Below are 21,929 nucleotides of genomic sequence, written 5' to 3' on the forward strand. Positions count from 1 at the left end.
CCCAGATCTGACTCCATGGGAGACTGCAAAATTTTGTCTAAATGGCCACGCGTATACCTCTAATGGTAATATTTGCAGGGCTTGTCTGTCCGATCCTGACTCATCAGGGGCCTGGACTGGGCTTTTCTTCTGAGCAGGACAAGCCCCAGCTGGGTTGCTTGGGAAGGAATGGACTCTGGAGCTAGAACGAATTATCCCCCAGCCTAGCCCAGCGGAAGCAGGGATTGGGAGACCTGGCATGGACAGGAAAGCCTGGGCAGAAGTGCTGTCTCTGGGATGGTGGTCATGAGAGCCTCTGGGCTAGAAGCTCAGGCCAGCATCCAGGCCCTGGGAGGGGCGTGGGCTCTGGGACAAATCCAGAACTTGAACCAAGATAGAGGCAGTCTTGGAAACTGGGCCTTTGGGGCAACCTCCTGCACTGGGAAGTATGGGAAAAGTACCTAGCTGCTGGCAAGAGCCATACTGAGAAAGAATAGGAAGATATGGCCAAACCTAGGGTTCCAGCAAATGTGGAGGTACTGGAAGTGACCCCCATCCAGTGGGAGTGAGGCTGGGCCAAGTTCTACTGCATGAGGGAATGGCAGGGGCCAAGGGACTGCTGCTCAGCCATGCTGGGACAGGCCTGGCCTCCAAGCTGGCATAATTTTAAGCCTCCAGCTAAAGAGCTGGGAGGCAGGGGTTTCAGCTTAGGAGGACTCTCCCACTTCTGGGCCCTAAAAAAGGAATGGATAATCAACAGACGTGTCTCCAGGAAACCTGCAGGACAGTGTGTATTTTTTCCTATGGTTGAGGTCAAACTTTCTAACTGTATGAAATAACAAGGTACTTTCCAGTCTGACAGCCCTGGGTCTGAATCCTGGTTCTGCTGCTTACATGTGTGACTTTGGGCAAGAGACTAAGCCTCCCTGGGCCTCACTTCCCACATCAATACGTGGTGTAAAAAATCAGTGCCGTGAAGGTGATGGGAGCTAATCTATGTAAAGAATCCAACAGCAGCTTTGTATCTGCTGATACAAGCTCAGGAGACAGTTGCTATTCTTAGAGGTATGAGAGGATATTTGAGGATGTCAGCATGCTGTAGCACCATATCCTGGAGGGGAGGACTCCTGCTCATGCTGACCTCCAGGATGTTTCCACCCACTGATAGGCCCGGGAGCCTCTCCTTTGTACGAAGAGAGGAGAGGGGAATGGGAGGGAGGTGGAGGAGGGCAGGGCAGATGCCACAGCTCCAGACCTGTGCAGCCGGGGACGCTGTGTTGGAACATCTGCATCCCAAAGGAGTCAGGAACCGAGGAGACTGTCCCTAAGAGAACCTGTGGGACTCGGGACAGAGCAGCTGTCCCTCAGAGTCCAGCTGGCAAATGTGGCAAAAGCTGGTGCACAGCCGGAGCCTCCCACTTCTCTGAGGCCTTCTGCAATGCTGCTACTCTGAGGACAAGAAGCTTCGAGAGAAGCCAGAGTCAGCCCACCTAGCATGGATGTTGGCATCTGTTGGCAGGCAGTGATGCCTCTCTGACAGTCCTCAAGGGCCCTGGCCACAGGAGGGAAGCACAGGGAGAATGGGGAGGAGGCCATGTGAGGACTGAGGCTGCTGCAGGCCCGTGGAGAAGCTGCAAGAAGACAGATGTGAGTTTAAATCCTGAGAAAGATCACCAGCGGCAGAGCTGCCCGGGGGGAAAATGAGGTTCTCTGAGGTTCATGGGGAAACCTCCACTCCATGTGCACCCAGATAAGAGGAGACAATCACCTCTCAGGGATTTAATAAGAGAGCTTGAAACATTTAATAGGGGAAGGGAGTGGGGGTTATAGCCTCATTCATGTAATAAACACTTGTGCTCAGTGCTGAGACGCTAGGGACACAGGCCTGGAAAAATAAGCCTGAAGCTCAGGATCACATGAGACTAGGTGGGAATCAGGATTCTGTAGCCTCCCTTTGTAGGTGATAATAATAATGATTATAGGGTCATATGATTTTATATAGATTCTATTCCTTCTGGGTACGGCCCTCGCAACTCTACTTTCTAACAATCATCGGAGCACAAGCCCTGGGATGTAGCCAATCTCCTGTTCCTCGGTGCTGATGGCACCAGGCTCTCAGGAGCACCAAGGACTGCTCATGCGGACACAGACACCCACACATAAAGGGTCACATCACCCACCAGGCTCTCATTGCCCCACCAGGCAGCTCTTTGGAGCCTCAAACTTAGGTGATCTCTTTGGGGGTTTCCAGTAAGAGGAAGAAGAATACTTTCTGAAGGAGACACAAGAACACTGCAGAGCAGACATTTAGAGGAAACAATGGAATGAGATGGGTGACGCTGCACAAGTCACCGTAACTTGTGGGTTAGAAAGGGGTAGAATTCTACCTTTCTCCAATAGGATAGCACATGTGGCATGTTCTATGTAACTGTTACAGGGCTATATATAGGGAAAGAGTAACATTTATTGATTGCCAGCCACCATGTATAATAAGATAATTAATCAGATGGGCCAAAGCTCCACTGGCATCCCTTCCATGAAGAATTGTGTCTTCCTGATTATTGTGTCAAGTTCAGTGCCCGGAACAGAGTAAGTGCTCAATAAAGAGTGTTAAATAAATGGGTCAAGCCAAGTTGAGTTGCCACAGAGGGTCGGTTTAGGGACTAAAAGCCCTCACTCCCCCCAGCCCCGCCATGCCCAGCCTGAGCTGTTCAGCCCCAGGCTTCCTCTCTGTCTTGCTCCTCATCCCCTTCAGCCTCTCTGTGGCCCAGGCCATCCTCGCAGACAACTATGTGCTCTCTGTAGGAGCAGTCCCGGTGCTGCGGTGCAGCACGGGGGCACCTGGGGGCCTTCCTGAGCTGAGGACAGCAGTGCAGCCCCCACGCCCTGCAGCTGCAGGGGGCCTGGGCTGCACAGACGTAGGTGCCCACGGGCACCGCAAGCAACACAACACACAGGACCACTGCGACATGCAGCAGGCGCTCCCGTCCCTCCAGCACACTGTGGTCTCTGCCCGTCACAAAGACCACACACTGGCCTCTGCGTGCGGGCTGGCCCTCCAAGCTGAGGCATGCCTCATATTTCGTGCCGGGAAGGAGGTCCTCCACAGTGTATGTGTTAATTCCAGGGCCAATGTGCACCACCTCCTTCCACAGCATTTCATCTGATGCAAGGTAGAGGGTGAACCATTTCTCCTCAGGGGCGTCCGCCACTGCAAACCACTCCAGCAAAATCCCATGCACTGTCTGCCTGACAACCCGCAGGTCAACATAGGCATTGCCAGCTGAAGGGAAAGAGGGAGAATGGGTTGCCGTCAGGGCCTGGGTGGGCTGGACATGGAGGGAGATGACAAGGGTGCTCCTGCCGATGGAGTTGGAGGCCACACAGGTGTAATTGCCTCTGTCTACCAGGTGGGCGGCAGGTATGACCAGTTCCGACAGAGCAGTATCTTCTGCAGTAGACGAAGTCAACACTGTGGGAGAGAGAGCAAAACAGCTCTGATAGACATGTCTCTGATAGCAAGCTGGACAGTGTTCAGCAATGCCAGTTACCTTTTTTAAGCTGGAAGTGACCATTTATTAAGTATATGTTTGGTGCCCCGTAGTTGCCTCTCAGCAACCCTGTAAGATAAGTACCCCAGTTTTACACATAAGAGGTTGAGGATTGGAGTGATTAAGCAGCTTGCCCATAGAGATGTTCAGAGACAGTGACTGATCTGGAACTTCATTCTTCTGCCTATGAAGACTCCACTTCCAAATTCACTAGCTGCTCCCACCAAACCACCGGAAGCCTTGCTATGCTAACAACATGGTTTTGAGGAGATCTCTTGCAACTGTGTGCTATTGTGAGCTTCAAGAATTGCCTTTTGGGGGCGCCTGGGTGGCTCCATTGGTTAAGCATCTGACTCTTGGTTCTGACTCAAGCCATAATCTCAGGGTCGTGAGGTCCAGCCCCGTGTTGGGGTCCATGCTCAGCAGGGAGTCTGCTTCTCTCCCTCTCTCTGCCGCTCCCTCTGTCCCTCCCCCAACTTGTGCTTTCTCTCTAAAATAAATAAATAAATCTTTAAAAAATATTTAAAAGAATTGCTTTTTTACCTCCCAGATATAGAGAGGCTCAGAGCCTGGAGCCCAATGCCTGGATTCTTTCCCTTACTAAGTATATGGTCTTGGACCAGTTTCTTAGATTCTCTTGGCTTCAATTTCCTCGTTAATAAAATGGGATGATAACAGTACTCATTCCCTAAGTTTGATTGTAAGTGCTCAGTGTGAGCTGTTGTTATTACTGAAAGAACACATATAACACGGTAGCAAAGAAACTGACTACAGAGCATTAAAAAAGACATCTGCATGCATCTCACTGTTCTTCAAGATGCTACAACAATAAATCCTACGTTTCTCCTTCACTGGTATTTAATCTCAACCCAATAAGATGTGATCAAAATGATAGGAAAAAGTCAACAGTTCAGTTTGTTAGGTATTTTTTAATCTTCCAGGGGCTTGTCACTATGCTAAGCAAATATATGAGTAACTCACTGTATTTTACTGTATTTTATTCAGGTATTTCTAGTTGACTTCTAGACAACTTTAAAGATATCCCAAGGGAGGCTATCCCTGGCCTTGTGATGTGTCCCAACCCTGCAGGGTAGCATTAAGGGTGATTCCACCTGAGGTATGAAAACAGAGCATAGAGTTTCAGGACATGAGAGGCAGGTTTGAATTCCTGTGGTGGGGCCCCATGGAGATCACTTCCTCACGCAGGGTCCCAGCATTACAACTTCAAGCCAATAAGGTCTGAACAACACAGTGGTGGGAAGTGTAAAATTCAGTCAATATCTAGGAATTCCCAATCTTGCCCACCGGTAATTATTACTTGGGAAAGGAGGAGGGGAGAAGAGGGAACACTTGTTAATATATATTATTCTCAGGCCCTCCCCTGGACACAGGGAATCTGAATCTCCAGGGCAGAGGCCTGGAAATCTTATTTCAAACAAGATGAGTCTGCTTCAGCAATTTTAGGAAATAAATAATAGATAATCTCTAGAATCAGTCCTAGTCAGAAATTCTATGATTTAAAAATACACAGAATAGTATTTTGCATCTAGAAGACTCTCAAAGAACATATTTGTTCATATATAATTTTATAATATTTATACAATATGTCAAGTCAACTCCAATATATATATTTGCATATGCATATATATCCCAGAGAGATCTGCAAGCAACCATTTAAAATCATGCCAATAGTGGAACACTATCTTGGAAACTTCCCTGTTGTGGTGGGTATAATTTAGGCCCATTCCAATCTTACCCGCACCCTGACTTCACAATTGGCCCAGTTCAGAACCCTCCTACTGAGGATAAGTTTGCTGTTGCTGTAAGACCTTACTATTACCCCAGATACATTGAGAGGGCGCCTGTGGCTTACCATCAAATTCCCTCCACCTGCTCAGGGGATAAGTCCATGCAATGGTTGGTGAAGGACTGGCTCGTGCCAGGCATCTCAGGGTCACATTCTGTCCCATCTGGATGGTGACGCTGGCAATGGGGGTTGAGATCTGTGGCTTCATGCAATCACTGAGCTCAGTTTCATGAAAAAGCTGCCCCGCCTTGGAGAGAGGGCGTTGGCACATCAGGTAGGAATTCACCAGGATGACCGGGATGCTGATGGACTTTACAAATTGGACAAGTCCCCTCAGGCGACAGTCACATAGCCAGGGGTTGTTGTGCAGCGCCAGCACCATGCTGGAGAGAATCTTGGCTCCACAGCCAGGCTGCAGGTGTTTCTGGTAGGCCAGCCAGTTCAAGAATACACTCTTGGATACAACTGTAAGCCTATTGGAGGACAGGTCAAGGTAGGTCAGGCTGACCAAGAACTGAAGAGCTAGCTCAGGGAGCACATCGATCATGTTGTGTTTGAGATCCAAGATCTTAAGGACAGGAGTGGCTTGGAATGCTGTCCATGGTACTGAACGGAGTTTGTTCCCCTCCAGTCTCAGCTCTTTCAGTTCAGACAGGTGCTCCAGGGCTCCTAGGTGTATCACAGTGACATTGTTAAAATTAAGCCAAAGGTATTCCAACGTGCTCATGTTGATGAAGGACCCTCGGGGCAGTTCAAATAAGGGTGAATTTTCAATTCTCAACAGCTTTAACTCTTCAGGATGGTTCCTGGGGATCTTTCCCAAAGAGATAGATATGCACCGCAGAGCCCTGTACAAAAACCACAAAAGCTTTAAGGTGAATATTGGGGGGGGGTGTGCCTAGGTGGCCCAGTCAGTTAAGCAACTGACTCTTGCTTACGCGCAGGTCATGATCTCAGGGTCCTGAGATCAAGCCCCGAATTGAGCTCCCACTCAGCAGGGAGTCTGCTTCATCTCTCTCTCTCTCTCCCCCTCTGCCTCTCCCCCACTCGTGCGCGCTGTCTCACTCTCTCTCTCTTTCTAAAATAAATAAATATATCTTTAAAAAAGATGAACATCAGGGAAATGAGATCAGGTTTATTCTGGCATTAGATGTATGAATTAAAAGAAAAAAACAGATGTTATTCACTTGAAATAAAAGAGACCCATTTTGGTGCACAGTTCTCCAAAGTTCAGCACCAACTAGAGATTTTGCTGATTTCCTGCCAAATCTGGGCCTGTTCCCACTCCACATCATCCCCAAAGAAAGCCCATCCCCTACGACCTCCTGGCATCTTGGTAGCACAGCGCACCTGCCGAAACTCTCCTCTGAGCAGGTACATCCTGGCAGACAAGATGGCTGAGCTTCATGTGAATCCAGAAAGAACAGAACTAGCAGGAAATAATGAGAAACTGAAGCCATATTCCTCTGTTAGAAACTACCTTGTAAGTTTTGAATAAGTATAGTCCAAGCTTCTGAGTGGCAAATCCTATTATTGGTAATCCATGGTGATGTAGGTCAGCACAACAGTGGCAAAGCCCCTGGATGCTCTGAGGTCTGTTATGGCCCAAATCACAAGCTCAATAAGAACCCATGAAGAGGGAGCTATGTCTCTTAACTAAGATCACAAAATTCACCCTTTGTATGGTTCTTAAGTCTGGAAAGCAAACTCTAAGCCAATTGTCCTATTTAGCACTGATACTGCCTTACCTTAGTTTCTTACAAAATGATCTGAGAAACCAGCAGGTAATACTATCCTGAGTGCTGTGGTTCAGGTTATTTGGCCAGAATTCATCTAATACTTCATCCATCACAATTGGCTTCTGAAAGCTCAAATTTTCAACCACTCTCTAGAAGTGAATACAGATGGTGGGCAACAAAGATGTGACCACTCCCATCACTGGCTTTCTCCCCACACCTCATGTGATGGATTCATTCCTATACTGCATTAAGACAGCTGCCTCTGCCACATGGATGGGCAGAGTCAGAGAAGCATCACGGTGCAGAAGTTAAACCACAAGACTGCATTTTCTGGTTAAGCAAAAGTCTGTTTCTTATCCTGGATCTCACAACTTTCCCTGAATGCTGTGTATTTCACATGATAAAAATTAGAGATTTGTGTTTTAAGGTGAGATATATGTGATTTTGGATACTTGCTCTGTCACTTCTTAATCGTTCAACAAGTATTTATTGACCATCTGCACACACTTTTTAGGTGCAAAGACTTCACTGGTGGGCAAAACTTTATAGATCCTGTGCCATGGGGTCTTCTTTCTAGCTTATGCTTCCTTGTCTTGAGATCTTTGGAAGGTCACTTAACCTCCATGGGTCTCAGTTTCTCCTCTGCAAAGTGAGGAAATTATTAAATACTTTATAGTGTTTCTAGGAAACTTTGAGGCTTATATAAAACAAAGTACCTAACATACAGTAGTTAGGTTAATTCCCTTCCTACACCAACAGACTCTTGAAGAGCAGCAAAGTCTACTTCCCTATTACTTGGGGTACTTCCTGGTGAGTATTGACATTCCGTGAGTTCCCCTAAGACTCATGATATACATTATACCCCACAAAAGGCCTCAAGGAAGAAAATCCGCTTAGTGGTTAGCCAGTGATGGGGAAATGGGTCACCAACTAAGCTGATTACACTCCAGCCTTTCCATCCAAGCCAGATATATTTGTTCAAGTTTCTTGTCTAGCTCTACAATCTGGCTAGATCTCTGGAATTCTTCTCAAGGTAAAAATCAAAACAAGAGTGCAATGAGCACAAAACTTGTGCTAGACATGATGTGCAGCCTAGACCTCCTTCAAGGAATGGGTTGATGCTCAGCTGCAAAGATTGCTTGCATGAGATCATGCCCTTTCCAAAGCAACCCATATACAAAAACTGAGGGTGAAGAGGACCCAAGGGCCAAGCTAGTTTGGCCTGATGGGGGGCAACTCTGATCTTACTCCAGAGACTTGCACCAAGATTTTGTCAAGCTAGCTTTTTGGGAAAAAATGTGATTCCTGCCAAATCTAGGTTGGCCAAGATTTTGTCAAGCTAGCTTTTTGGGAAAAAAAATGTGATTCAATTCATTGCATCACAACCCACTAGTAAATTTTTCTCACCTCAAAATATAAAGAGCTAAAGTGATCTCCATTCCCACAATTTCTTCTCTGTTCATCCTGTGTTATCGTCTTCCAATGAATCCAGCTGAACCTAACCTTCCATTTGTTTGCTGAAAGCTTGAGAAGAACATCCACTGGCATGTCATCTATGGAATTATGCAGGCCACTTCTGCACTGCTCCTTCTCCTCTTCTGACCCCCTTATCTGCTGGTTTCCTTATTTGGCATACGGGCACAGGGGTGTAGCTGTGTTGCCAATTAAGGCAAGGGACTGGGACGATTAAATCTGGGTTATGTCATTTACCTTGAATAAGTAGTGGTTAAGTGATGTCCCTAAACTCAAGAGATTTAACAACAAGGGGAAGAAGTTTGAGAATATGACACCCTCATCTCCCTTCCTGCAGGATGTTTTCAGGAACTTGGCTCTTAGGGTTATTGGTAGAGATAGTCGTGGGAGAGGGGGTCATTCTGTTTATGAAACAATTAGATATAAATAGCTTCTTGGTGGTGGTTCCCTGGCTAGTCTTAATAGACCCTTAATAAGATAGTTTTCTATCTATTCATTTGGAAAATGCTACCCCAACATTAGTAGAGCTTCGGGATGGCTCAGACAGAGAACTGGGTGACATATCAGGAAGCAGACATGCTATCTTTCCTCTTTCTCAAGTTGGTGTTCTTCCCTCACTCCTCCCTCTGCTGCCAACCACATATGAGATGTCTTCCTGGCTACCCATGCTCTGTGGCATGCCTGTGATAGACACACAGATGACTACATTCCCAAGCTCTCTTGAAATAGGCAGGCTATGTGACTGATATTCTGGCTAATGAAATGTTAGAGGAAATAATGTTTTAAAAGCCCCTACATGATTCTCTAGTTTCTCTTTCCCCTTGTTACAGCAATTGTTGACATTCCAGGTGGTGGAGTCTTCACCAGCCTGGGTCCCTGAGTGAATAAATGGAGCAGAGCCCTCCCTCCATCCACATTTCCCACAGACTCAAGAGACTCTGTAAAAACAGGGATAAATCTTTCTATGCTAAGCCACCAAAATGTGGTAATTGTTAGTATAGCATAAGTCTAACCTATCCTGACTACAATGCCTTTGCAATTAAATAACATGTTCAAGTACTTTTAAGTTTATTTTTGTCTCTACTGGATTACATGAGAGTTAAAACAAAAATTTCCAGCTCTAAGACCTCTAAACACACTGTTCACTGAGTCCCTTGAATGATAGCCTAATTTCAGTAGCCTACGTCCATCTTGCAGGATGCAATTTCTGTTACTTGCCTTTTGTACCCTGCAACCTACATGTATACTTTGAGATAAGTGACATCAGACATACTCACTGCCTAGGTCAAAAGGACTATAACCACGCTGCAGTCAGAAAAAGACATGATGGAGATGCCACAATTCCAATCAACCTCCAAACAAGGCTTCCAAGGACAACATGCTGTAAGATCACCATGGTGTAGGCTGGACTTCATCACTGGGAGACCAGAAATTATTTTCGCTGGACTCTAAGCAGGTTTTCAGGGACTAACTTATACTAACCAGACTCATGTACCAAAAGACCAATATATAAACCAGACATCATTTTATTTTTTTACATTGGGAATTGATTTTTTCCAGTTACGTGAATATTCATGAGCATAATCCAGGGTGGTTCTTCTCTACAAGAGCAAACCAAGGAAAACAGAACACACAAAGGAAGACTGACAGATGGATATTAGGAGGTTGACCATCTTGGGGGTCATTCTATTCAGACCACCAAAATGGGTCTTAATGAATCATTGAAAAGTTTGAATTCTCTCTCTTCTTCTCTCTCTCTCTCTCACACACACACACACACACACACACACACACTCATGTGATATTGGATAAATACTAACAAATTCTTACTTTCAAGTTCCTGAATTTTCCTCAAACAAGTTTTGATAAAACTGACTGGATGTTAGTTGTCTTTGGGCCAATAATTTCTCAATCTTGAATGGCTCAGCCAGTCACTTACAGGAAATATTTTCACCATTTCAAAAAGTGGCTGATTTCACCTATTGCACTTATATTTGTTCTATTGTTCTAATTTAGGGAGTGCCTGTCAATCTCAAATATCAAACAATCAGAATCGAGTCTTGGGTCTCAACAGCAGAAATACCTTTATAAATCTGCATCATGGTTTGGAAAACTACAGCCTGGGAGCCAAACCCGGTCTGCCACCTGTTTTTGTAGATCACATTTTATTGGAATACAGCCATGCCCATTAAATTACATATTGTCTACAGCTGCTTTCACATTCCATCAGAGGAGGTGAGTAGTAGTGACAGAGCCTAAACTATTTACTATCTGATTTTCTCTACAAAATATATGTTTGTTGACCCATGGTGTAGACAGTGGTTTTGTCATCTTCCAACCAAATAATTTCTCTTACCAATGGCTATGGCCCATAAGTTATAGTCAGATGTACCCTCCAGGTGAAGGGCAGAAAATACCCATATATGGAAATTCCATGCTCATCTGTACTGGTGGTCTTATAGTTCTTATGGTTTTCAATGACTTGGAAAAATCCATTTCCATAGTGAACCTGCTGTAGATTACACTGCAGAGATCAACACTGAATAAAGACCCTCAGCCTGGCAGAAAGTTATCAAAGACTTAGACCCTCCAAGAAAAATCGATCAGTACTTCCTATAAATTATTCAACTCATCGGGCTTCAGTTTTTTCATCTGTAAAATCAAGTAGCTCAGCCTCCATGATGGGTTGTTGTAAAGATCAAATGAGAGAAAACAGGAAAATATGTTGTAAGGTCATATGTTGCAAGGGCTTTTGTAAATATGAGAGGGAGTACAGTAGCTTTAGAAATCACTGCATTGGGACACCTGGGTGGCTCAGTCGGTTGAGTGTCTGACTCTTGGTTTCGGTTCAGGTCCTGATCTCAGGGTCCTGGGATTGAGCCCCAAGTCGGGCTCCACACTCAGCACAGAGGTCAGCTTGTCCCTCTCCCTCTGCTCCTCCCCCTGCTCTCTCTCTCTCTCCCTCTTCTCTCTCTCTCATAAATAAATAAAATCTTCAAGAAAAAAAAGAAATCACTCCATCACACTGTTTCATATCTGGCAAAGGTTCAACACAATATGGGGTCTCTTAGTCGATCCCAGCAAAATAGTTGCCTTGGATCACTTGCTGTCCCCAAACTTCTGCAGTTGTTATCTAAAGGCCTTGGCACCAAACACCCTGGATGCTCCCCTTGTTAGAGCTCAGTCCTGCAGACAAGTCACAACATTGACCCTTTTGCTGGGAACATTCACCTTCACTTGTGCACAGAGACAGTATCTCAGCGCTTTCCCAGTTTTAAGCAAACTGAGCAGGAATCCCACTTTGAAATGGCTTCCTGAATGACTGGGAAGCCCTGAGACACCCTCAGGAACCCAGGTAAGTTTCAATCAAATAACAAAGGCTGCTACATGGGGACAGAGGTGAGCTGTATGCCCCACAGCATTGAATGTCCTGTGCCACCCACCATGAAGGATCTCTCAGACTCAGATTCCTTCAGCCTGACATTCTGAGAGTAAATAAGCAGGAGTCTCTTTGGCATCATCCAAACCTCTAGAATTTATTGAAAATCAAATGATTATGTAGGTAGAATGGCACCCAGAGAAAAAAAATGTTAGAATCCCTAAGCGTATACGGTGAGGGCACAGCGTGTGTCTCTGCGTGTATATGACTGTACAGATGTGGCTAAAACATAAAGAGATTGTGTATGTGAGTGTCTACAAGCTAGCATAAATGTAATCCAGATGCCAGAGAGGGGAGTGGTAAGGACTGTCAACTCTGGAACCAATTCCTGGTCCAGATTCCAGAGCGGCTGTGGACAATGTAGTAGGATCAGACCAGTGCTCGGCACACTATTTCCTGCCCCACCATCACCTCCCTGGGAGAGCTGTCCTTGTCTGCTCTGTGAAAGTTGGCTTTGGCCATGGGACTTGCTTTGGCAGATAGGATAGGGGCAGCAATGGCAGGGTGCCAGTTCTAAAGCTGAGAACTTAAGAGACGTTGCTTATTTTTGCTCATTCCTCTGATATCATCTGACCCCTCCAAGAAAGAAGTCTGCCCCAAGTAACCAGTGATCCTCCATCCTGGGCCCCAAATAGAACTCATGGAGCAGAGCCACCCCGGTCAACCTGCAGACCTGTCATTGTGTGAAAATAAGGGCTTGTTGCTGTATACCACTGAGATCTTGCTGTTATTTGTTACACAGAAAAAACTGACAGATACAGGCAAGTTGGTTAATCCCCCCGTTTCTTCTCCAGGAAAATGGGGAGAACACGTAGGGCCTGCTGCAAAGGGCTGTGATGAGAATGGATTAAGCTAATGTACATAAAGCACTTAGAACACTTCCTGGCACACCGTAAGTGCTTAGTAAGTTAGCAGTCGTCACTGCGTGTAAATGTATGAGGAATCAGGTACCCGAGCCGGCAAGAGTGGGTGAGTGTGGACTCGGGTGTCCGGGTAAGCAGGTGGGAGGAGCAGAGGGAGAGGGGACGGCAGCAAGTGTGTGAGCATCTGGAGGGAACGCCCCCTCAGCAGAAGTACTCATTGATCCGCCGGCCCCCCCTGGCGCCCAGGACCTGAGAGTCCGTGCTGGACCGGGCCGAGAGGAGCCTGTCGGCCTCACTGAGGCTGTGCTGGGACAGCTCCTCGGAGCCGTCCTCGCTGTGACCCAGCCTCTCCAGGTTGACGTAGGCGCCCGCGGCCTCGGCAGAGCCCCCCATGGGGCACTTGGCACAGCGCCGCTGCAGAGCCCCGCAGCACACGAGCAGGGTGAGGGGCAGGGAGATGACAACAGCCACACTGATCACCACCACGTTGATGAGCCGCTGGGTGGCCTCGGCGTCTACCACCTCGTCCGTGGAGAAAATGACACACTGCTCCTTCTGGGGCACCAGGTCCCGCACACAGACACACGCCACGTACTTGGTCTTGGGAGCCAGGCCACGGATGGTGACGCTGGTCTTCCCAGGGTGCACAACCACCCGCCGCATGCTGCGCTGCCCAAAGACCGCGTAGAGGACACTGAAGGTGGTCGTGTTGCCAGCCTGGGGGGCCTTCCACACCAAGGTCACGCTCTGGTAAGTGTCTCCCACCACCTTGAGAGACCTCACCATTCGGGCCTCCTGGCGTCCTGCCTGCCCACTTGAGCGCCCTCCTGGGATCCCCATTTGGAAGTGCTGGAGGCTCAGCTCCCCCTTCATGTTGGCCACAGGGGACCTGGTGGCTGGGACAGCAGGTCCGGGGATGTCAGGGACATGCCTGGCCACCATCTTGTTGTACGCGGCCGCTTCTGCCCCCTCGCCCCTTGCCCACAGTGTCCCTGGGCTCCCACTCCGTTCCGTGGAAGCCTGAGGTTCAGTGATGGCCAGGGAGATGACAGTCTCAGAGACTCCCAGGAAGTTCTTGGCCTGGCAGATGTAGTCTCCAGAGTCAGGGGGGGACAGAGCAGGCAGGCCCAGCAGCGTCCAGCTCGTGCCATCGCTGGAGACTTCCTGGTGCACTGCGGGGAAAGAGGCATAAGTGGGAAAATGAATGGGCTCCTCGGCCCCCAGCTTCCTGCCAGGGCCAAGTTCACAGCCCTTGGACTGTGCATACTCCTGTATATGCAGCAGACCTTGTCATCCCAAGAAAACACTGAGAGTCATTCAACTGTTCTTAGACTAGCCAAGGGGATCAGGATCTCTGGGGCTCAAGGTAGGGAGACCTAGGCTCAGGCCAAGTCTAAAGATGATCTGCCTTCTAAATCTGAGGTGGTCAAGCAATATTCCTCAGGACCCTGGAGTCCTACAGAACGGACTCCTTGGGGCAGCAGACAGCGCTTGGGGGGTGGGGGGATTAGGTGCATCAGGTGAACATGAGGCAGAGGCCCAGATGGAGGTTCATGACCACCCTGTCCAGACGCACTGCCACCTCAATCCCAGCATTTTCAACTCTGTTTTAACATAATGGAGATCCCGATCCAGTTTTGTTTGTAAACTGATTTCAAACTCACAGTCTTAGAGCAGCACTTGCCAACCTAATTGAAGGAGACGCCTAAGAAAGTAGCGAGAGACATGAGGTTTTCTGGTCAGGCACTAAGAAATGATTGCTCCTCGGCCCCCTTTTTGCCCATAGGTGAGCCGTGACTCCTGCAAATCCCACCAGCCCGGGCCAGAGATGAACCATCTCTGTCTACACAGCAAAAAGACCACAGGCTCTGTGCTGTAAGCCAAGCATTTAGCCTCTCAGAGTCTGTTTACTTACAAAACAAGAAGGATAATCAGGCTGTTCTTTAAAGTTCAATGACACTGTGCCTAATATACTTAACACGTGAGGAGCTCAAGAGATGGTAACTCATATGGTTAATTACTCCTCGTGATACTGGCTTAACAATTACACTTGGACACTTACTCTAAATACTAAATGTACTAAGAGTCTCTTTCACTAAAATGGCAGCATCTTGTCCCTCCCAGGGTGGGCCCGGATGGGGTGGCTCCTGGAACATGTAAGACAGGTTGAGAGCCACTGTCCCCCGACCTCCCCCAACTCAGCCTGCACGGTCCCTGCAGCTCACACACCTGTGCCGTTGAGTGGGTGCCCGTTGGCTCTCCTCCAGCTCATCTCTGGCCCAGGGACGCCGGTGGCCCCACAACGCAGCAATACCGCACTGCCCAGCGGGGACCTGACGCTGGCCACCCCTGGGCGGAGCTCAGGACTCTGGCACTTCCTCAGTTCCAGCTGGCTGAAGGCCACTCCGGCCAGGCTGCGTGGGCTGGCGCACTTCAGCCTGGCCTCTATGAAGGCCAGATGTGGGGCCCAGCCTTCCAGGAAAAGGGCTAGGTCATAGAGGCGGCAGTCGCAGGCCCAGGGGTTGTCCTGCAGCCCTGAAGGGGCGGAAAGGGAGGCAAGCGGTGAGCACTCGATATTCAGCCCCCCACGGCCAGCTCCTCTTCCCCCTCAGGGAGGACAAGGCGTGTCCTGAGCTCAGAGTCAGCAGAACTGGCCTCCAGGTCCAGCTCCTTGCCTCGCTAGCTGTGGAACAGTAGTAGTACCTGCCATATTCCAAAATCCATTTCTCAAAATGTTTCATGACCCCTGACCCTTGACCTCTGTCCTCCCAGCTTATGTGGCACTTTCAGCATCACCCCAGCAATGAGGGTGACTGCTCTGGGCCATGGTCCCTTTGATACAAGCTCAAAAGGGCAGGAGTGAGGAGGCCAGGAAATCAAATCCTATGTCATATCCAGCCCTCTTTACTTTAAAATTGAACTTCTTTATAGAGATGAAAGTAGGTCACTGTACCCACTCTGCCCAAGAACCTTCTACAGATAGAGGGGTATCATGTGTCCTGACTTCTAAGACACAATTCCTTTTTATATGTTTCCATTTCTGAAATATGAAATGAATGCATTTAATGTGGTGTCTTTTTATCCTCCAAAGACTGTTATCAAATTCAATAGTATGTCTGAGAATCAGTGGCTTATGATTTATTTACATACATATACTTGATACAGTTGGAAGGGGAAATGTCAAGGGTTAGGGTTAGGGGGTTAGATTCATCTGCTTGTACATCCATGACTCTCGGGTCCTTCTGAACACTAGCTGGGAGGATGCTAGCTCCTTTCCCCACCCATCCTCAACCCATCCCTCTGGTAGCTGCTACCCTGTGTCACTGATTAAATGCATTTAATGATATATCTGCACCCCAAGAATCATCACTGCCCCGTTGTGGCAGTGAGCTAGCTGGCTTTCACCTGTTGTAACAGAGTCCCCAAAGAATTAATGCAAACAGCAAAGTTAAATGACAGGGAAAGGTTTACCCCTCAAACTGGCAAAAGTTAAACATTCCAAACCTTTTCATTATTAGCCTCGTGAGGGAAGAGATTTTCATCTATTTCTTTTCTGCTCTATCCCCAGCACCTAGAACTAAGACCCCACATTCATAGGCAATATACTTTCAGAGTGAGAACACCTGCATGGGTGGTCTCATGCACTACTGGTAGTGCATGCACAGACTGATATCAAAATGTCTAATGTGCATACTCCATTACCTAGAATTCCCCTTTCAGTTCCTATCCTAGAGAAACATTTGTCTGCGTGCACAAGGATGTATTTTCAAGAATGTTCTGTGTCATCATAAGTGTTAGTAAAATAATGGAAACAATCTAAAGGTCCATTGAAGGTAGAATGGCTAAATTAACTGTAGTATAACTCTACTATGGAAAATTATGCAGTTGACAAAAAACGAAATTGATCCATTTGTAGTAACTTAGATCTCCAAGACATATTGCTGAGTGAAAAAGTTAGTGCTAGTTGATATATACAATATGCTCTATACAATATGAAATTTTATGTAAAACACAGAAAGAACTTCTATGTGCATATATATATATATATATGCATGTAAATGCATTCTAAAAGATAGGGAACATGCAAATAAACATAACAGTAGCTACCTGTTAGAAGGGGGAGTAGGAATTAGAATCAGAAGAAGGAAAAAAAGAGTCTTTAGCTTTTTCTGTAAAGCATATATATATATATATATATATATTTAAAGGGCACTTAGTTAAATTTTATTTTCAAATAACCAATTTTTTCCATGTAAGTAGTATCCTATACACTATCCTTTATCAGGTGAGAAAGTCTGCAGGGTGGATGGAGCTGAAATGGGGCTTGCTGTTCCCTGCCCTGCTTCCAGGCAGTAAGGCCTCTAAATATTCCCTCCTCCTGAGATTCTCCTGGGCCTTAGGGCAGGAGCTGCCCCAAACCATTCTAAGATTGCTCCAGCCCCTGGTACTGAACCCCCTACGAGCCAAGGCTCCAGGCACATCCTGCTAGGAGGTCTCTCTTCTGCTACTACCCATCCACTCCCTACCACCCACCCTCTGCCACCATCCCCTCATAGGACAGAGGAAAGAGAACCAGTCTATCTGACATGAGCCTTAGGCCCAAACCACTACTTACTAACCCTTAGGTTGTGTCTGTTCTGTAAAATAAAGGGCATTGTACTTGTACTATCTACCCTGGGATGTGGCGAGGGTCAAGTTCTATGAGGGGGCAAGAAATTTAGGAAAGCTTCAGGGCCACACTAACGCTAGATGGCCAGTAAGGACTGACCAATTAGCAAAGAGCTAGGACCACCTTCCTGCCATGTAGGCATACTTAGTGCTCCGAGGAGACTCTCAAGGGGGTGGGGAGTGTTCACAGGCTTTGAAGATTGTTGGAGGTTGGATTTCCCGGAAGCAGACCCTGAGATGAAGATTAGCATGCAGCATGTTCATTAAGGAGGAGAGGAAGGAAGGAAGGAAGCAGGAGGGAGACATGGAGCTGAGATGAATGGGGGCCTGGTGAACCCCTGGGGGGCCCGGGAGCTGAAATAGCTCATCTTAGTCATGCCAAGTGGCTGGGCCCTTTGACTCCCACCTGACAGGTCTTGGGATGAAAGCTGTGTCCAGAAAGGGTGGGTGGCCTTGGGCAAGGCTACTCTGCAGCGAAGGCTGTCCCTGAAAGCCACTGACAGCACCTGCAAAAGCGGGGCAGCCAGTCCTACCTTGACAGGGGCCAGGGTGGCACATCACTGTGCCTGCCACATGTACCTACCGTGAGCTAAGGACTGTTTTTTTACCCACAACTCCAACCTTTTGAGATGGATATTCTTATCATTCTCTCTTTACAGAGGGGAACCAAGGCACAGAGAAGCTAAGCAATTTCCCCAGGGACACACAGCTAGTAAGAGGCAGCGCTGGGATTTGAACTGGCAGCAGCTTGAGCTCCAAAGCGGCCTGTGTGTGCCTCTCACCCAATCTTCACTCGAACCCCCAAGGCAGGCGTGATTTCTATTCTTCAGGTAAGGAACAGAGACTCAGAGAGGCTTAATAATTTTCCTAAGACTCCCCGCCCCCACCCCCACCCCCACCCCACCCCCACCGCCCCGAGGCTCCCCAAAGTGGCTCCAAGTGAAGGATGCCTTCCCTTACCTAACACCAGCCTGGTGCGGTGGCCGGGAAGGAAGGGCCCGGTCTGCAGGTGAGCCCACGTGGCCAGCAGCTCCTGCGGGAGCCTCATCAGCTGGTTGTTGGAGAGGTCGAGGAAGGTGAGGTTCCCCAGAAAGCGCGCGGCCTCGGGCGGCACGGCGGAGAGCCGGTTGGCTTGCAGGTCCAGCAGCCGCAGCTGGGGGGCGTCCTTGAGCGCCGCCCAGGGGAAGGCGGCCAGGCGGTTCCCGGGCAGGCGCAGCTCGCGCAGGCGGCGCAGGCCCCGCAGCATCAGGGCGCTGAGCTCGCTGAGCGCGTTGTAGGGCAGCCACAGCTGCTCCAGGCGGCCCAGCGGCCTGAAGGCCTCCCCGGGCACCCTGCGAATGGCCGTGCGCTCCAGGCGCAGTCTGGAGGTGTCCGGAGGGACCGACGCGGGGGGCAGGGTCATGTCCGGGTCGCTGCACACCACCGTCCTGGTCACAGAAATGGGGGACATTGGAGCGACGGTCCTGTCGGGTCCGAGATCCCCCCTCTTGCCCCGCTCACTCCCGGACTTCCCTTCACGAGGCCTCCTGGTCTGCACGGAAGACCGGACCCCAGAACCCAGGCTCCGAGCTGCGCTGGGCCCTGGACATGAGCCAGGACCAAGCAGCCTCCTGATTTCCCTTCTCGGGCCGGTGGGGGACGGTTCTTGCTTTCAGACCCTTGCAGGGGGTCCCAGAGGGCCCTTTGGTCTCATCACTGGCCTGAAGCTTAAACTGTTATCTCCTGTTATGCACCTCACACCACCTGCCGTGCACTAAGAATGAAGAGTGTTCATAAATCCTGAGATCATTTTGTGCATTGCAGCACTGCACATAGGTGTTAAAAGTGTTCCTTTATTAAATTATACCTCCGTTTTGGTGACTGCTTTGGATTCTCTTCATTAAAAAAATATAAATATAAATTCAAATATAGATATAGATATATATCTATATATACCTATCTCAGCGGGCGTCAGAAATGGAAGCCATACACTGGGTACCTCAGGACTCACCTGACTCAGGGACCAGAGACGATTAAAGCGTTTAAGAGCTAGGACTTTGCGCCCGCAGTTGGATTCATATCTGGGCTCTCTGTTTGCTGGCTATGTGTCCTTGAGTATATTATATAACTTCTATTTCCTCATTTTCCAGTAATAGACTCCACCTCACAGGGTGGTTTTGGGGGTTAAATGAGGTCATGTTGTGTACCCGCTCTGCCTATCTGTCACTGGTAGGAGTGCAAAGCTATTTATTGACCATTATCACGAATTTTGGTATTCCAGCACTGTAAGCTCCTTGCAATGATCCCTCAGCCCAGACAGTAACTTCCTAAACCTTTTTCTATTAAGCGCTGCATTCTAAGACCAGGTCTGTCACCGATGCTGTGTGACTTTGAGCCCTGTGCTTTCTGTTGGAGGTAGGGGCAGTAGAGGCTCTTCATCATCCTGGTCACACTGACCCTCACCACGGGCTATCTCCTGGCCTGCTCAGGGCTCAGCCCTGGCTTTCCTTGGGGAGAGGATGCTTACGTCTGATGATCCATATGAGTTAGAGCATCAGAGCCTTAGGTCAAGAATGGAGTTCTTCTTGTTTTTCAGACCACATGGGGTATCCTTTGTTGGGGGTGACTCTCCATTCTCTCCATCCCCTCACACCCAATCAACACAACACCCATTGCCAGGATCATTGTAAGAGTCACACTGATAACTTGCTGCCCTGATCAGAAGACGAGGGGAGAAAGGGAGAATGCAATGCCAAAATGTTGAAAAGATGGTAGGAAAGGCCCTGCACCAGGAGCTAAAATCCCTGAGCAAGTCAGGAAATGCAGTGGTCATTAGTGGATAAGTTGAAGATGTCAGGAAAAAGACAGTGTAAAGACTGCCAGAGAGAAAAGGGAGAGTGGGCCTTGGTGGAAGAGCGAGGGTCCACAAATCACAGTGGCTTTGGAACATCCCAAGGAAGGGGAGGAGGAGAGGATGGAGGTGCCCTCGGGGCTCAGGTGGGGCTTGGGGAAGTGAAAGAAAAGGCTGAGGATGGAGGGGTGCTTGCTTGCATGGAATGGGCACTCCTGGGCTTTCAGAGAGCCCATAGAAATGGGTTGAGGCCAAGGCTCCTGGGGGCTGGGCCAGAGGAGCCCCAAAGTGGGGAAAGCATGAGGAGGCAGGTGGTCGCATTATGGGGGGGGGTGGTAAGAAATACCTGGGATGTGATTGTGTACCCCCAGGAGCTGAGATAAGAGAATGGAAGCGGCCTGGGAGAAAAGGGGCTGGGGAGACACAGGGAGGATGGTGGAATGGGAGGAAGAAAGGGAGGAGAGGAAAAGAAAGAGCGAATGGGGAGACCTCCCCTGCCCTTCAGAGGGTTCCTCGCCACCAGGATCGTGGAAGAGAACTCAGGACGGATTTCTTGGAGTGGGCACTCTTGTGCCCCCCCCCACCCCCCATGTGTAAAGGCACTTGGTACTTCCCACGCCCTGCTGGCTGCAGGACAATGCAGAGCAGACCAGCCCCCTAGGACACCGGGTCTCAAGAGCCCAGAAGATGGAAGTCTCACCCAGCCATGTTCTGGGGGCCCTGTATCCAGCCCTCCCAGCCCAGCCTAGCTGCTACAGAGACAGGGGTGGGCTACCGATCCCACACACCGGGTGCCATACCTGGCCTTGTTGCCATCACCCAGGATGTAGAGGCTGCAGCTGCATTGAGAGGGGCAGGAGCCCTGGGCTTGGGGGTGCCCCCAGAGGGCCAGGAGCCAAAGCATGCCCACTGCCACCCTCATGGCTCCTGGCTCCTCTGTAGCCCAGACAGGGGCCTGTCCCTGGACTGCTCTGTCGTCCCAGCCCAGGAAGCCCGACAGCTGCCCACTGGCTCATCAGCCCCCCCACAACCCCTCCTGAGGCCATCGGATAAACAGGGACAGACTGGGGATTAGGGAGGGGAGCCCTGGCCACAGCACTCAGCGGCTTATTGCTCCTGGAATCACCCAGTCCTGAGGGTGAGGGTGGGGGATCCTCTTTGGTGTCAACGGCCCCTGGCACAGAGAGGCCAGGGAGTGGAAAGGTGGGGCGGGTGGGCAGCCACCCAGGGGCAAGTGGCTCATGAACTGGCCAGCTCGGCTGTCCACCTGCAAAGTCGCCCCATGTCAGCCAGGCTGTGGAATACACAGACCGTGTCAGGGTGCCTGGGCTCAGAAGATGAAAACAGACCTGGCCTATGATAAGGGCCATTGGAAATTCTCTCCTGTGACAGTTTTATTGGGAGAAAGAACTGAGATGAAGGTGATAAAGACATTAGAAAGAGCCAAGCTCAAGGGTCAGGGTTCAAATCCCAAGGTTCAAATTCAGATATCTGGGGGAGACCACAGAGGTGTGTTCCATGGACTCATGATTTCCCATTCTGCCGAGCAAGCAGCTGCCTCCCTGAATGCCCCGTGGACA

The 21,929-nt window shown here is 49.0% G+C and overlaps 2 protein-coding genes across 2 annotated transcripts; both read right to left on the minus strand.

Annotated features, from left to right (window-relative positions):
- Nucleotides 1-2,684: 2,684 nt before the first annotated feature.
- On the minus strand, nt 2,685-6,797 carry LRIT2 (leucine rich repeat, Ig-like and transmembrane domains 2). Its single transcript, XM_027597075.1, has 3 exons — nt 6,688-6,797; nt 5,404-6,185; nt 2,685-3,451 (listed from the first exon to the last, which is right to left on the minus strand). Exons 1-3 carry the CDS (start codon nt 6,795-6,797, stop codon nt 2,691-2,693), a joined length of 1,653 nt encoding a protein of 550 aa, XP_027452876.1. The 3' UTR covers nt 2,685-2,690.
- A 5,319-nt stretch (nt 6,798-12,116) lies between these two features.
- LRIT1 (leucine rich repeat, Ig-like and transmembrane domains 1) lies at nt 12,117-21,271 on the minus strand. The gene is made up of 4 exons (XM_027596417.1): nt 21,150-21,271; nt 18,480-18,946; nt 15,081-15,386; nt 12,117-14,023 (listed from the first exon to the last, which is right to left on the minus strand). The coding sequence occupies exons 1-4, from the start codon at nt 21,269-21,271 to the stop codon at nt 13,053-13,055; spliced, it is 1,866 nt and encodes a 621-aa protein (XP_027452218.1). The 3' UTR covers nt 12,117-13,052.
- Nucleotides 21,272-21,929: the final 658 nt, after the last annotated feature.

The sequence above is a fragment of the Zalophus californianus genome, chromosome 15 (genome assembly GCF_009762305.2).
Source record: "Zalophus californianus isolate mZalCal1 chromosome 15, mZalCal1.pri.v2, whole genome shotgun sequence".
Lineage (NCBI taxonomy): Eukaryota > Metazoa > Chordata > Mammalia > Carnivora > Otariidae > Zalophus > Zalophus californianus.

What these genes read in the sequence shown, in the direction of transcription:
- LRIT2 (XM_027597075.1), bottom strand. Translation starts at nt 6,797, where the DNA reads ATGGCTTCAGTTTCTCATTATTTCCTGCTAGTTCTGTTCTTTCTGGAT. An exon ending in TCAGAGGAGAGTTTCGGCAG is followed by an intron (nt 6,186 to 6,687) that starts GTGCGCTGTGCT and finishes GTTTTTGTACAG; the next exon opens with GGCTCTGCGGTGCATATCTA. An exon ending in CAGGTGGAGGGAATTTGATG is followed by an intron (nt 3,452 to 5,403) that starts GTAAGCCACAGG and finishes TCTCTCCCACAG; the next exon opens with TGTTGACTTCGTCTACTGCA.
- LRIT1 (XM_027596417.1), bottom strand. Translation starts at nt 21,271, where the DNA reads ATGAGGGTGGCAGTGGGCATGCTTTGGCTCCTGGCCCTCTGGGGGCAC. An exon ending in GGTGATGGCAACAAGGCCAG is followed by an intron (nt 18,947 to 21,149) that starts GTATGGCACCCG and finishes TTCTGTGACCAG; the next exon opens with GACGGTGGTGTGCAGCGACC. An exon ending in CCGCACCAGGCTGGTGTTAG is followed by an intron (nt 15,387 to 18,479) that starts GTAAGGGAAGGC and finishes CCGCCCCTTCAG; the next exon opens with GGCTGCAGGACAACCCCTGG.